A 16730-nucleotide genomic window follows, 5' to 3' on the forward strand; every position below is an offset into this window, starting at 1 on the left:
CTCTGTTCCACATGCAGCTTTTTGGAGGGATGGGGTTGAGGTGGGAAAGAAAACAAGGAAACAGGCACATTACCCCCTGGCAGGTTGATAGGTCCACAGCTCTTGTCATTGGGGTTGCTCACGTAGATTCGTTTGGTGCAGAGCCTCCAGAGACCAAAGTGGGCTACCTCGCAGGTGGCATTGTACCTTTCCACCTTGGGACTCAGAACTGCCCAGTGATCTGTCACCACCGCGGCCATTAACAAGCAGACACCCACCAGGATGATGCAGAAAGTCAACCGGACTTTCAGTGGCTTGGCCTCAGTCATGATGACTGAAAGTGGGTTCGGTAGGCTGAACTCAGGAGAGCTGCTTCCCTCCTGTCCAAATGGCTTAGAGCTGGTTGAGAGTGGGCAGAGGCAGCGATTAGTGAGGGGTGGCAGTTGCGCCAAACAGGGACGTGGGGTGTAGGAGTGGTGTCTTAGTGAGTCTAAGCACTTTCAAATGTCAGCCCCAAGGAGCAAAAGCAGGCCAGCCAGGGGACTGGAGCATTTGGGCAAGTGGGCCGCAAGTGCAGCTGCTAAGTCCTGTCAGGGGCAGTGAGAAAGGCTTCTATTAATGCACACATTGAGTAAATTCAGGGTAGGCTGCTGCTCAGGTTACAGCATCGTGCTTCCCAAGTTGGATCTGGAAGTCCCCATGGCTCCCTGTGGGGAGGGAAGCTGACTGAGCAATGAACCCCACCCCTTCTCACTGGGGAGCCTTAAGGCATAGTCATTACTGAATAGCTGAGTGGGGTGGGGAAGGAAAGTCATCTCCAATATTGTGCGTGTAGCTGGGGATCTATGTCAGATGGCTGCTTGAGAGTCTGACTACTAAGAGGTGGGGGAGGAAGATGATATTTGACTGAGGAGAGTGGATAAAACAACTCGCCCAGATGGAGCAAGGGAAGAGATGATCTTTTTGGATTCTAAGTGTGCCTCTGTTCAGTCACTGGGGTTAAAGGTGCTACAGAGATAGGAGAAAGATGGACCTCATCCTGCAGAAGTGTGAAAGCAAAACAGTTCTGGAATTCTGCCTAAAGTAATCCAGGGTCTTTCGGATGAGCCCAAAGCTCATCTCCTAGTTTATGTTGGATCTGGGGCCAAAATGTGGCACTTGTAAAACATTGAGCTGCTAACAAAAGCAGGTGTACTTTTCCCTAACACGGTAAAGATATGCAACAAGGAAACCACAGGATTTCACTTTTACAGATCTAGAACCCCCTCATTTCTATATGGAAGCCTGGCTGGCTGGCAGAGGACAGTTTGGTATCTCTCATGGTCTTCAGACATTCATCAACTACAAGGGACCCTGACTCCATGTGAGTGGAACTTATGCCCTTGGGTGAATCTACATCAATGACCGGGACAGATTTGTTGCCTTTTAGGGAAAACTAATCTCTGTTTCTGGGAAAAAAGGGAGCTCTGGTTGTCTACTACCATTCCTACCACTACCACTGCTACCACCACCACTGCTACTACTAATACTACTACCACCACCACTACTCCCATTACTACTATTGCTACTCCTACCACCACCACTACTATTACTACTACCATCACCACAACTACTACTACTACCACCACTACTACTACAATAATACTAATAGCTAGCATTTATTTAGCACAAAGCAGTTTACAACTACTGTCTCATTTGAACCTCACAATAACCCTAAGAAGCAAGTGCCTCTCATTTATCCTCATTTTGCAGATGGGGGAGCTGAGGTAGACAGAGGTGAAGTGATTTGCCCAGGGTCACACAACTAGAAGGTGTTGCAGGGGTGGAGAAACTGTGACTTCGAGGCCACATGTGGCCCTCTAGGTCCTTGGGTGCAGTGTTTCGACTGAGTCAAAGTTTTACAGAATAAATGCTTTTATTAAGGGAATTTGGTCTGTGAAGTTAGAGGACTGTCAGAGTTCTAACAGTTAGAGGACAGATCTGAGCCCTTGTCTTCCCTTCTCTAGGTTCATGACATATTAGTGGTGCCACCTAGCTACAGAGCTTTTATGGGAATATCACACCTAGGACAAAGTGGGAGGGAAAGTCGATAAGTGGTATGGGGAATAGGGAGAGGTGCATGCTCAGATACTCAAGGTTTCTACACTGTTAAAGGACTGTCCACTGAGTGTAAGGAGATAGTGTAGGGTGGGCTGGTAAGGCCACTGTCTCTGTGGGTAAGGCCAGTTTAGGAGAAGCTCACAATGCTTTCAGTCCCTTCTAAATGTTGGCATCCTTGGAAAAGCCCTGATCACCCCCTTGTAGTTACTGCCCTAATCTCAAGGAGCTTATACTCTGATAGGAGAAGATAATACATAAAGAGGAGCTAGAGTTGGAAAGGGGTATGAGTGGCATGGTGGTCAAACAAGGTGAAGACTCACCAATTGGAGTCCAGGGTCTCAGGTACAGAGTCCAAGTTCTGGCAGCAGCAGAAGGAGGGCTAGAATGCAGGTGGTTTGGAAACAGCCAAGTAGATGCTGCTATGGGGATAATAATAATTAGATTAATATTAATAATAATAACGGGGACAGCTAGGTAGCACAGTGGATAGAATGTTGGGCCTGGAGTCATAAAGAACTGAATTCTAATCCAGCCTTAGACACTATCTGTGTGCAAGTCACTTAATCCCCAAATGGGGTCACAAAGAGTCCAAGTAACAACAAAACAAATGACCACCACTACTTCTACTACTACTTCCACTTCCTCCTCCTCCTCCTAATGTTGTTGAACTGTGTGAGGCTTAACAGTTTACAAAATGTTTCAGTGAACATTATCTCACTTGATTCTCACAACAACCCTGTGTGGGAGGTGGCAGAACGTATCATTATCCCCTTTATAGATGGGGAAACCTGAATCTCAGAGAGTTTAAGGTATATGCCCAAAGTCACACAGAGAATGAGTAGGAGACCTGGGATTTAGCCCTAGACTTCTACCTCCAACTCCACTTTTCACTGCACCGCAATAGAGACCAATGAAGCAAATACCTTGAATTCTGCTGGAGTAAAGTCACTCAAGGGAGACACTATCCCTTATCTATCTCCCTTTGATACAGGGAACCACTTTCTCTATACCAAATTCTACTAACTGCAGATCTTTACTTCTGAGTTTGTACCCAACCTGAGTTTTTCTCCAAGGCATTGCTTGTAGATGCTTGGGAATCTCTCTCTTCTTCTGCTTTTCTATTTTGAGCATCTTTGCAACCATAATAGCTCATTATGGTGGGATCCTTTTCTGGTTCGCCCATTCTTTCAACTTACTTCCTGACTTCAGATTTAATGTTAGGGCTGGACTCTGCCACGCTTCTGAAGGGAGAGTCTGAGCTGGACCTGTTGCTTTCTGGGAGCATTGAGAGCTGTGCTATTCTAGAATCTCGGGGACAGACTGGGGACCTGAAAACATTCAGCACTCCCAAAGTAGTCTGATCCAGACAAAGTCTGATCACTGCCCCACCTTGGTCTGAGATCTGTAAGTTTTGTCCAGGAAAATAGTAGACTCCTGCTGTGATTCTACTCATCATTTAAATGGAAAGCTCCGTTGGTCCAGAGTGGCAGAATTGTAGGCTATCCTTTGGTTATGCGTGTTCCCCTGTTCTTAGCATCTGCTCTGTTGCTTTCAGTTGTGTCCAACTCTTCATGACTCCACCTGGCAAAGATAATAGAATGGTTTGCCATTTCCTCCTCAAGTTCATTTTGCAGATGAGGAAACTGAGGCAAAAAGGTTTAAGTGACTTGCCCAAGGTTACACAGCTATAAATGTCTGAAGCAGGATTTGAACTCATGAAGATGAGTCCTCCTGACTCCAGGTCCTGCAGTTTATTCACTGTGCCACCTACCTGCCCCAAATAACATACATAAATAAAAAGCAGTTTTAAAAGTGAGAATGCTTGAAGTTAGGGAACTGGTTATAATATATCTCTGTGTGGAGCTTTATCTATCACACAGTGAAAGCCTAGATAAGTTTACATTGTTTGCTTGTCTCATATCTACAGTATCAATTCTTGGAGACCTTGGTATACTTCAGTTTTAGGCTAGTCAACCCAAACATAGAGGGCATGTCTGTTCATTCATTCAGGCAGTCTTCAAGGAGAGCCTCCATTTAGGGCTCTCTGCTGATAGACTGGAGGAGTTAGTGCATCAGAACTGTATCTCATTAATGTACCCTCTATAACAATAATTACAGTATCTGGCTGTGAGGTTAATATACTGTCTTGTCCATTCTTCCCAGCAGAAGATTCCATTACCATCAGGTGGTATGCCAGAAATAAAAATTAACTGCCAGTCATTTCTCTGTTAATTCTGATGTCTCCCTGGGAGCTGTACATAACTAGCCAACAATCAGGGGACAAAGTATGGGTACTAATGGGAAAAAGCACCTTGGTATGGTTTTCAGTATGCTACCAAACTCATGTTTTTTTTAGCTGCCCCTGTCCTTCCACAAGGAATTAGATCCCAGGCTGTAATGACTTTATTTTAATAACCACTTGATTATTGAATAATCATGCAGATAAATAGCATTGAGAAACTGGGCAGAGTTCCTGAAAGTGTGACCATGCATGTGTTGAAGAATTGACAGTTATTAGCCATCAGTTCAAGAGTATCGAAAGTGATAGATCAATGATTCACAAGAACATCTATTTTCATTCTAGATTTCATTCATGGTTAGTACTGTGTTTTGGATGGCAAGGCAGTCGGTTTTCCACATGAGGTTCTGAGACCTAACTTGGAGAAGTTTCATAATGTGATTTTAAAAAGCTAGCAATCCTCCTTAACCTAGACTCAGTTGAGTTCTGTACTCTTGACATTCCCTTGGTATGTTGAGACCCACTGCATGGTCTAACTAGAATAGCTTTAATTTCACTAGGCTCTTCTGATGTTAAATACAACCATTCATTCTGTCCAAGGACTCCTAGCCCTAGTCTCCCCTCCCACCCCCATCCCTATTCCCACCTCATAATCTTATGGAGCAGCTGATTATTCTTCTGGGAGAGCTACTGAGTGGTTCTGCCTGTCTGGTATAATGGCAAAGGCACAATGTGGATTTTGGGCGTGCGTCCTGGAGTATTTTACTGACTAAGTAAGTCTAAATTTCCTCAGAGAGGCACCAAACTGGGTAATGGTTCTAAGGGTGCAGATCAGGCTCCCATAGGTGGGCTGGACTAAAGAAGGAAAGTTGGAATATCAGTGTTTTGAAGGAGGAATTTATGGAGCATCCTGTCAGTATGATCACAATCACGATATGATCAGTGCTATATACATGATCACAATCAGGGAATGCCATCTATATTGGTACCTATAAATAGGCCCTTAGGATTACTGCTAAGTATGATAGTGGGATTAGAGTGATTTGATACCAACAACTTCCTATCCATTTTCCTGAAAATTAACTACTGAGGAACTCCCTCACTGGTAAATTGCTTTGTCTCATGTTTACATTACTGCGATTTGTAGGTCATTCTGTCCATGTTCTGTTGAGAACTTCCATCACCATCAGGGTATCTTTTGAAAGGGTCCTTCTGGTGACCTTCAAAGACATCCAGGGTGTCCCAGTACTTTCCAAAGATATAGAAAATCAAGAGAGTGAAAATAACCTGGTGAGGAGAAAATAAATGGGAAGGTCTTCTTAGATCATTATAACAACAATGTCTCCCTATCCCAGTGCTATAATTTTTCCCCATCTATAGTGATTTCTGAGGCATCTATGCGTAAACCACAACTTTGTGGTATTTGGGAGCATTTATTGTATTGCTGGGAGAAGCAGCCTAGTTCTAGTTAATCACCTGTAAATAAAGATTTCTTACCTTAGACCCAGGTCCTTTAAAGGAGTATGTGGGAGTAAAACTCCTTATGTACTCCTTTAGTAGCTCATTCATTCTTCCAATAAAACCAGGTGATTGTGGATTATAGAGGATATCTAAAACTCATTTATTACCAGATTCTGCCACCCATTACTAGACCTCTGGCCTGCTAAATGCCCAGCTAGGTCTCAAGCAGAATACCTTATATTTGTAATAAGTAGCTCATTCTATTCAACATTACTTTCTGGTTAGATTAGGCTGTTGGATAGGTGTCTAATCAACCATAGTTAAAATATGTTACTTATAGGATTTGATGGGAGAGGGAAGGGAGTCCCTCTACATAATCAATATGTCAGACTTGAATGTGACTTTTCCTGAATCTGATTTTTCCCTATGGTCTTTTTCTCAATGGTCACAGTTCTATATATGGAGCAGTGGTGTGCCATATCCTTTAGTGTAACAGGTAGCCTACACTGACGTGCTCAAGCATAAGAACATTCTACCTACAGGTCTTTATTCTGCTAATGCACCCAATGGGTCAGACTAACTGGGGAATGGGTTATTGCCATTACACTGGCCAACTCATCTACTTACTTGAGAGCAGGATTGGCAGCATCTCCTGTAGGGATATGTACTCTGAAGTTACGTCTAGCAAATTGGCTTTATCTCACAGTTCTTGCCACATTTGAATACTGCTTAATAAATGTTTGGAATTGATATTCTACTGAGATTCTTTCTATATGCAGCCCCATAGGGTTAGGCAGCTCCTCTTATGTGCCTCCTAGTTCTTGGTATATATGTATACCTCAGTGCCATGTTGTATTTCCAGTGCTAAGATGGTTATGACCTTGAACTCAGAAAACTGAGAGAACCTGATTTTCTCTGTAAGTGCAAGATAGTCTCATTTGTTAGACTACGTACTAAGGCTACTTTTATAGAACCACCTAAAAAACAAACAAACATGTATTTCTCTGTTGCTTAGATAGGGTTTAGAAAAGGGGAACTTCTAAGAAAGGAATAGCCAGAAGGGAGTAGGTAGGGAAATTTCAAAAGTGATTTTCCTACTGATTTGCTGTTGCATTTTAGACACACCTACTATTTATGTTTTAGTTCTTTCTTGCAAATACAACTTCCTCTTAAACAGGATGACTTGTTGTAGGCTACCTATGGGCCCTTAACGCATTATCACTAACCCACCCTCTGATGGACAGTTGGATTTATGATATGACTAGCAGAGCTATCGCTTAGGTAATATATAATCATAATGTTACATAAATTGCAAAAATAGAGAAAGCAGCAACTTACCAGATTTCTTCCATGAGACAAATATAGCTAAACCAAGGTGGGGTAAAGCAGAGAAAGAAAACTATAGACCATTTCTCTAATGAATATTGATATAAAAATATGGAATAAAATATTAGAAGGTAAATTATACTAAGAGTGATTATACACCATGATCAGGTTAGGTTTATACCAGAAAGGCAAAATTGATTAAATATTAATAAAACTAAAAACATAACAGACCATTTTAATGACAAAAAATTAGAACATGTCAATAGATTCAGAAATGACAAATATTGGAGGGGGTGTGGAAAACAAAACACACTAATGCATTATTCGTGGAGTTATAAATTGCTCTAATTATTCTGGAAACCAATTTATGTACTAAAAAGGCACTAAAGCGTGAATACCTTTTTATCCAGTAATACCACTAATATACCCCAGTGTGATCAAAGAAAGCAGAAAAGGGCCCATAGGTACAAAAATATGTATAACAGGGGTTTTTTTTTGCAGTAATAAACTGGAGACTAAGGAAATGAACACTTATTGGATAATGGCTAAACAAATTATAGTATGTGAATGAAATGGAAGAAACATACATTTTTTGACATGACCAATGTGGGCATTTGTATTGTTTGACTATGCTTGTTTATCACAAAGGTTTTAGTTTTTTATTCCTTTTTTTTGACCAATGAGGGGCAGAAGTTGGAGATAAAGAAAATAAATACTTGTTAATAAAAAAATAATAAAATTTGAAAAAAGTCACATGATCTTATCAATAAATTTAGGAAAAAACTTTCGAGAACATAAAACTTCATTATGCTAACCTTAAAAAATTAGGAATAAATGGACCTTTCCTCAATATGGTAAATAATACCTCCCTAAAGCTGAACACTAGTGTGATTTATGATAGAGAATTGCTAATGACTTTCTTAATGATCGAGGTAAGACAAAGATATACTTTATCTCCATTATTAATTTGCTATAGTTCTAGAAATGTTAGTGATAGCAATAACAAGAGAAAGAAATGGAGGGACTAAGAGGCAAACATGAAACAAATATCTCTTTTGTAGGTGAATTATGCATCTATTCTCCAATTGATGGGCATCTCTTGCACAAGCTGTAGTATATAAATGTAATATAAGACTATTGTTTAAAAAGAAATTATGAACAGGCAGATTTCAGAAACACCTGGAAATACATATATGAACTAATGTAAAGTGAAATGAGCAGAACCTGGAGAACATTGTACACAATAACAGCAACATTGTGGGATGATCAGCTATGAATGACGGCTCTTCTCAGCAACACAATGACCCAAGACAACTACAAAGGACTCATGATGGAAAAATGCTATCCATATCCAGAGAAATAACTGATGGACTCTGAATGCAGATTGAATCATATCATTTTCTTTTTTGTGTGGTTTTCCCTCTTAGGTCTGTTTCTTCTTTAACAACTATAATTGATATGGAAATATGCTCTACATGATTGCACATATGTAACTTAGATCAAATTGCTTCCCATTTTAGGAAGAGAGGAGGTGAGCGAGGGAGGAAGAAAAATTTGGAACTCAAAATTTTGCAAAAATGAATGTTAAAAATGATCTTTACATATAATTAGAAAAATATTATTAAAAATATCAGCCACTTTCCATGTTACTTTAAAAAACCAACAGAAAGAGAAAGAAAAAATATTCCATTCAAATTAACTACAGAAGGACTTCTCTGTCATATGTCCAACAAGATGGAAGACTAGACAGTCTCTCTATTCCTTGCTAACTCTTAAAAACTTGCCAAAATTGGAATTGTGTGCCAGAGAAAAAGCAAAAACAGCTTTCTTTTCAAGATAAGACACTAAGAAGTCTAACAAAGTAACAGCTTTATGAATTAATAACAGAGAATGTTAATCTCTCACTTGCTTAGTCAGAATCCATTCTCCTCTTCTACCTCAACACTTTGGCAGAATAAACAGTCTGATCCAACTAGCTTGTGCTTTGTAATCCTTGATAATCTTGATGCTGCTTCAGTCCCTCCAGGCACACTCTGCCCCTGCCCTCACTTGTGGTAACAAGCAGGAGACCTCAACTCTGCTCTTCCACTTGTGGGGGTGAGGTATAGGATATGCTTGGCGTGGGGCTACTGCATATTGTGTATGGGACAGGGGGTACATAGGACAATGTTCAACCAGAGAAGTAAAGAATAGAGGGCACAAACATGCCTGCTTATGAGGCTGTACCAGGCCTGAAGGAGGGGAACTGGCATCTAGTTCTTATTTCCCTGAAAGACTCTTAGGGTAGTGACTCAGGCAAGTTAAAAGTGATTTCCCTAACCTTGGAGAAGGCTGAGATAGTTTTGAATTCCACCTCTGAGGTATATAATCAAAGGGGAAGGAGTCATAAGATGAGTGACAGGGGAAAATCGGGGGAAAAAATACTAAATTCACCAAATATCTCAGGAGGAAGAAAAATGAGTTAAAAATCTAGAATACAAGCAGATAGATAAACAGGAAAGATATTAAAACAGGAGGAAAATGGCTACTGATATATCTAAATGATTGTGAACATCTCTAAATAATATTTAGAGAAAGAAAATTGAACCTGAATGCACAGAGGACCCTGTAGATTCCCAAGAGAACATCAAATCATAGCAGGATGTTGCTTCCCTAATGACAAAGAATTAAAGAGACTAGAGAAGGAATCTGTACATATAAAGACCGTGAATGAAAGAACAAAAGTTCAGAATAGAACAAGCTAAAAAAATGCTTTTTTTAAGAAAAAAAGTATAGAAAATTTTAAAAAAACTAACAGAAGTCAGTGGGAAGAAGAGAAGGGGTGGATTTTAATTAGCTGCTTAACTGAGAGAGAAAAAGTGAGGGGAAAATTAGATAACTAAATAAAAAGAAGAAAAAAGTAATCAATAAGTAAAACTTTAAAACTGGGAAAAGGAGTGAAAAATGATAACATGGGTCGAGCTTGAAGGTGCAGGGAAGACAAGCTACGGTAGGCCAAGCAAACAATAACTGAAGCAAGAAAATATTGTCTTAAAAGAGAAAGAGGAACAAAAAAATTATCATTCACTAAAGTATATATAAAATTCTGGGAGTCCTCCTGTCAAGACACAACAGAAGTTATATGAATTAAAGTATAAAACACTCTTTAGAGAAATAAAGGAAGAAAGGTATCCGGAGAAATAGTAATTGTTCATGGTTATGCCGTGCCAATACAATAAAAATGACAATGCTATCTTTTACAGATTTTATTTCATTTACAGATTTAATACTATACCAATTAAATTGCCAAGGGACTATTTTGTGAGACTGAAAACAATAATAACCAAATTTTCTTGTAAGAATTAAAGGTCAAGAATCTCTGGGGAAATAAGGAAACAAAGTGAGGTGAAAAGGAGCCTAGTAGTACTGGATCCCAAACTATTCTTTAAAATAATAATCATCAAAACTATTTAGTGTTGGTTAAACAAATAGAAAAGTTGATTATTGGAAGAAGTGAAGTTTTAGAAAGGAAAGTCAACTTCACTGATAAAAGTCTCATATCTAAGATATATAGGTAATGGACTCAAATATATTTTTCTTTTCTTTTTTTATCTGTTTTTAGTTTTCAACATTCACTTCCAACATTCAATTCCATAAGATTTTGAGTTCCAAATTTTCTCCTTATTCTTTCCCTCCCTGCACCCCAAGATGATGTGCAATCTCATATAGGCTCTACTATACATTCATATTAAGCATATTTTCCCATTAGTCACGTTGTAAAGAAGAATTAGAACCACTGGGAAAAATCACGAGAAAGAAGAAACAAATAAAAAAAAGAAAGAGAGCAAATAGTATGCCTTGATCTGCATTTGGACTCCACAGTTCTTTTTCCTGGATGTGGATAGCATTTTCCATCATGAGTCATTCAGAGTTGTCTTAGATCCTTGCATTGCTAAGAAAAGATAAGTCTATCAAAGTTAAGTCATCAGACAATGTGGCTGTTACTGTGTACAATATTCTCCTGGTTCTGCTCACTTCACTAAGTATCAGTTCAATATAAGTCTCTCCAGGTTTTCTGAAGTCTGCCTGCTTATCATTTCTTATGGAACAATAGTATTCATATATCATTACATTCATATACCATAACTTGTTCAACCATTCCCCAATTGATGAGCATGTAATGTTAATGAGATTTATGTTAATGAAAGATCTTCCCATTAATAGGCCTCAGATTAGGGGAGGTTTGTTTTGCAGTAAGGCCCATGCCTTTTGTTAATTGCTAATGAGGCACTGGGTCAGGAGAGTCATTTTCTCTGGCTCTGAAAAGCGTATATATACTCTGAGGTGAGGTTTTGCTTTGGGGGCTTCTTTGGAAGAAGACTCATGTGCCAGATGAGACTCTGTGTACCTGTGGCCCTTCTACCCCCAGCTTTGAAAACCCAGATGTTGGTGGTTTTGTCTCTGGTAATGAGGTATGTATGTAATGGTCAGACAGTTGGATCTGTCTTTTGATATCTGATGTATGTATTGCTTATGGTCAGATGAAGTGAAGCCCTGTCTGTGGGTCTTTATTTTTCTGCTTTTATTTTCTCTGTTGGTGAATGTAATTAAAGCTGATTGTTGACTCCTCAAAAGTTGCTTTCCTTTTAGAAAAGCAGATCTAAGAACCTGTACATCAGGCCCTCCTGTGTATGCTGGGGTCCTTGCTGATATTGGGCATCCCCTCAATTTCCAATTCTTGGCCTCCACAAAAAGAGCTGCTATATATATTTTTGTCCATGTGGGTCCTTTTCCTGTTTTCATGATCTCTTTGGGATATAGACCTAGAAGTGGTATTGCTGAGTCAAAGAGTATGCACAGTTTCATATTCCTTTGTGCAGAGTTCCAAACTGCTCTCCATAATGGTTGGATCAATTCACAACTTCACCAATAATGCATTAGTGTTCCAATTTTCCCACATCTTCTCCAACATTTGTCATTTTCCTATTTTGTCATGTCAGCCAATTTGATATGATACGGTACCTCAGAGTTGTTTTGATTTGCATTTCTCCCATCAGTAGTGTGATTTAGAGCATTTTTTCATATGGCTATAGATAGCTTTAACTTCTTCCTCTGAAAATTACCTGTTTATATCTTTTGACTTTATCAATTGGGAAATGACTTGTATTCTTTTAAATTTGACTCAGTTCTCTATATATTTTAGGAAAAAGGCCTAAGACACTGGTTGCAAAAATTGTTTCCCATTTTTCTGCTTCTAATCTTTGTTGCATGACCTTTGCGAAAAAACTTTTCAATTTTATGTAACCAAAATCATCCATTTTGCATTTCATATTGTTCTCTATCTCATTTGTCATAAATTTGACAGGTAAACCATTTCTTGCTCTCCCAGTTTGCTTATAGTATCAGCTTTTTAATCTAAATTGTGTACTCTTTTGACTTTATCTTAGTATAATGTGTAAGATATTGGTCTATGCCGAGTTTTTGCCATATTATTTTCCAGATTTCCCAGCATTTTTTGTCAGATAGCGAGTTCTCATCCCAGAAACTGAAGTCTTTGGGTTTATGAAACAGTAAATAACTATAGTCATTGATGACTGTGTCTTGTGTACCTGGTATATTCCACTGATCCACCACTCTATTTCTTAGCCAGTACCAAGTGGTTTTGATGATTGCTGCTTAAAATACTGCTGAAGATCCGGTAGGGCTAGATTACCTTCCCATGCATTTCTTTTCTTTAATTCTTTTAATATTCTGGACTTTTTGTTCTTCCAGAGGAATTCTGTTATTATTTTTTCTAGCTCTTTAAAATAAACTTTTGGTAGTTTGATTGGTGTTACACTGAATAAGTAAATTAATTTAGGTAGAACTGTCATTTTTATTATATTAGTTCAGCCTACTCATGAGCAACTGATGTTTTTCCAATTATTTAGATCTAATTTTATGTGTGTGAAAAGTCGTTTGTAATTGTGTTCATATAGTTCCTGGATTTGTCTTAGCAGGTAGACTCCCAAATATCCTGTAATGTCTACAGTAACTTCAAATAGAATTTCTCTTTCTATTTCTTGCTGTTGGACTTCGTTAGTGATACATAGAAATGCTGATGATTTGTGTGGGTTTATTTTATATCTTGCAACTTTGCTAAAGTTATTATTTCTAGCAGTTTTTTACTTGATTCTCTAGGATTCTCTAAGTATACCATTATATCATCTACAAAGAATGATAGCTTTGTTTCTTCTTTGCCTATTCTAATTCCTTTAATTTCTTTTTCTTCCCTTATTGCTAAAGCTAACATTTCTAGTACAATACTGAATAACAGTGATGATAATGGGCATCCCTGTTTCACCCCTGATCTTATTGGAAATGCTTTGAGCTTATCCCCATTGTATATAATGCTTGCTGATGGTTTTAGGTAGGTGCTACTTATCATTTTAAGGAAGACTCCATTTATTCCTATGCTTTCTAGTGTTTTTAATAGGAATGAGAGTTGTATTTTGTCAAAAGGTTTTTCTGCGTCTATTGAGATAATCGTATGATTTCTGTTAATTTTCTTGCTGATATGGTCAATTATGCTGATAGGTTTTCTAATAATTGACACATATATATATAAACATTTATTCCCCAATAAAGTCAAAGGAAATGAAAAGGAAGTTCTGAAAAGAAGAGAGGTAAGCTATCAACAATCATATTGACAAAATTCTCCAAGTCACGAATAATAAGAAAAGTACAAATTAAAACAATTCTGCAGTTTCACCTTGCATCTATCATATAGACAAAGATGACTAAAAGGAAAATGACCATAGTTGTAGAGGCTGGGGGAGGACAGACACACTAATGCATCCTTGGTGGAGTTGTGAAGTATTTTGACCATTCTGAAAAGCTATTTGGAACTATGTCCCCAAATTACTAAACTACAGAGCTTTTGACCCAGTGATATGACTATTAGGTTTATATGCCAAAGGGATAAAAGACAGAGGGAAAGGAGCAGCATTTTATGTACAAAAAGACTTAGAAGCACTTTTTAATAGTAAAGAACTAGAAACAGATTTTGACCATCAACTGGAGAAATGACTGAACAAATTGTAGTATACTAATTAGTAGAAAATTATTGTGCTGCAAGAAATGATGAAAAAACAAAGCCCTTGTAACAAATATAGTTAAGCAGAAGAACTTTCCACGATGTCCACCATCAAAAATGAATGTATTATTTATCTTAAGCCCATCATGTGTTTGTCAGTAAGATGTTAGTGTATTTCATCATCAGTCTCCTGGAATTGTGATTGTTTATTACATTGACCAGAGTTGAGACTTTCAGAGTTGTTTTTCTTTAAAATGCTGTTATTATATAAATTGCTCTCCTGCTTATACTCACTTTACTCTTCCTCAGTTCTGCCCTTCAGACTCAGTGGGTGCCAAAAGACCAGGTGGTGAGTCACCACACCCTGCCCCCTTGAACAGAAGTGTTTCCATATGGAGACTGGGGAACGGAGGGGACTGCATTTATAGAAGCTAAGTGCTACCTTATCCTTGTTGCCTATCCTTGCTATATTAGGGATAAGTAAACCTCTTTTTGTTAACTGTTCAATGACCTTCCCATGTTCCATTTCATCTGACCTAATTAATAGACCTGCCCTTAATATTTGGAATAATCAGTAATTGAGAATAATGAGTAATTGAGATGAGAGGAGATGAGAGTGACTCATCTCATGGTTGAGTTGGGAGAAGGGTGATGAAGATATGTAGGATGTTACTTGGTGGTAATAGCTTTTCTGATTGTGTAGGGGGAATCTTTTCAATAGAACAAGGAACAGGATCCTCCTCAGGTGGAGTGATTAGTTCTGTGGGTGTTAGAAGAAGCTTCCAGAAAGAGGAAAGAAAACACCAAGTCCAGTGTTCTCTGGGTGTTGCTGACTATCCTGCAGAAGTTACATTGCCAACATGAGATGATGGAAAGAGAACTGGCCCCTTTGACATTTAGCAACTAGAGGTAGAGATCTGAGTACTTAATCACTGTGTAATTGAAAGAAGAGTGGAAGCTAACTAGGGCCACCCAAGTATGAGGAGCTGTTCTGCCGAGGATGCCACAGCTAGAAAGCTAGGAACCCACAGAAAGGTCTTCAAGATTGGAGCCATCTCCCACTAGAGAATGAGATTGGAAATAAGGAGATTTAGGAACTTCCACCAGTGGTTTAAAAAAAAGGCCTCAGATTTATTTTATTACCATTTCAGGAAGAAGGGTGATTTCCTGCACTGAAAGAGCAGGAGGTGGGAGTTCATGACCAGGGTACTAAGCATGTTTTATGAGATGGTCAAACAGAAACCTGAAGAATTATTGGAACAGTGGCCACTGAGGCCATGATCTAATGGAACCAATGTTGAGACTTTGTAGTTGACTTTCATAGGCTTAGGGATCTCTGCGGATTTATTGCCACTGTCAGCTAAATCAATTAGAGTGTCCAGATAAGGACTCCATTTGTCCATTTTTAGGTGAATGAGATGGGGAATCATTTGCATCTAAGCCATAAATATAAATTCCCATTGCAACAAAGTCTATGATGGGGATGTGTAAGGGAGGAAGTGAGGTTCCTAAAGGAAATAAGTTTGATAGATTGAATGTAAGTGGTTCTGACTCATGGTTTGCCACACACTATGATAAGCCTGGCTTGGAGTGAGTTAGATTCCAACTTCTGGACAGAAAAGACTTTAGAATTCAGCAATGGATCTCACCTACCATACAATTACCTGGGTGTAGGTTGATGAACTGGTGAACATTGAACAGATCTTATGGATAGCTATGGCTTGGGTAAGTATTGCTGTCAGTATGAATGAGTGTCCTGGGAATGGAGGTGGGAGGAGGAAGAGTTATAAAGCTCAAGGACCTGCTAGATGGTCATATGATGATGGCACTCTTTTCTGGAGGGAGCTTTGGGTATGACTCTTGAAACATGAAGTTGATAAGAAAGCAATTGATGGCCAGTCCAGGAGGTGCTAGTAAAATTGTACATGGAAATTCAGTACTAGGGCATAAGGGTTTCTTCAGTCTGACCCAAGCCTAAGGCATTTTGTAAAGCCCCTGCCCTATTTGTATCCTTCAGGGGATGTTACAGAAAGTAGACTATGGAGGGAAGATGTATGGGTGGGCCCTTTCAGCAAACTCTATGTGGGTTATTTTGGGTAGGGCCAAATGGAAGTCTTTGGACTTGCCTGAACCATCCTATGGAGTTAATACCAAACAATATTGAGTCCCCAGGGACGGGAAAGATATTTCCTCTCTAGTGACAGAGATAAAGGAAGCTGGTATATTATTATACCAGCTCCCCTTACAGTAACACTGTGCAACCAGTCAGGAAGGCAAATGGTCCCTGGCAGCTTACAGTGGACTTCAGAATTCATTGTTTCCATCACTATAGCTGTTTCTGACCTTGTCAATATCATAGACAAAGCTGCCCAGGCCCAGAGTGAATTGTCTGAGGTTATTTGACTTCAGCAGTGTGTATTGTTCTCTGTTACTGAGGCTGAGACAAATGAAAAGCAGTTTGTTTTCACCTGGAAAGGAGTCCAGCATATCTTCAATGTCCTTCTTTAGGCTATGTGAACTCTCCTTCATAGTAGCACATTATAATGGGAAGAGATTGGAAAAAGGTCTTTC

General features: G+C 39.0%; 1 protein-coding gene across 4 annotated transcripts in view; it reads right to left on the reverse strand.

Moving 5' to 3' along the window:
- Positions 1 to 16730, reverse strand: part of CACNG1 (calcium voltage-gated channel auxiliary subunit gamma 1) — a 41630-nt gene that overhangs the window by 20312 nt on the left and 4588 nt on the right. The window contains exons 2-4 of one of the 4 annotated variants that reach the window (XM_072645475.1): positions 5449 to 5605; positions 2400 to 2495; positions 74 to 378 (exon numbers count right to left, since the gene is read on the reverse strand). In XM_072645475.1, the coding sequence (XP_072501576.1) occupies positions 74 to 308 (235 nt within the window). In that variant the 5' untranslated portion in view covers positions 309 to 378; positions 2400 to 2495; positions 5449 to 5605. Of the gene's footprint in view, positions 1 to 73; positions 2499 to 3468; positions 3661 to 5448; positions 5606 to 16730 lie in introns of all 4 variants that reach the window. The other 3 variants (XM_072645477.1, XM_072645476.1, XM_072645474.1) reach the window with 3 other exon arrangements.

The sequence above is a fragment of the Notamacropus eugenii genome, chromosome 2, assembly GCF_028372415.1.
Source record: "Notamacropus eugenii isolate mMacEug1 chromosome 2, mMacEug1.pri_v2, whole genome shotgun sequence".
NCBI lineage: Eukaryota > Metazoa > Chordata > Mammalia > Diprotodontia > Macropodidae > Notamacropus > Notamacropus eugenii.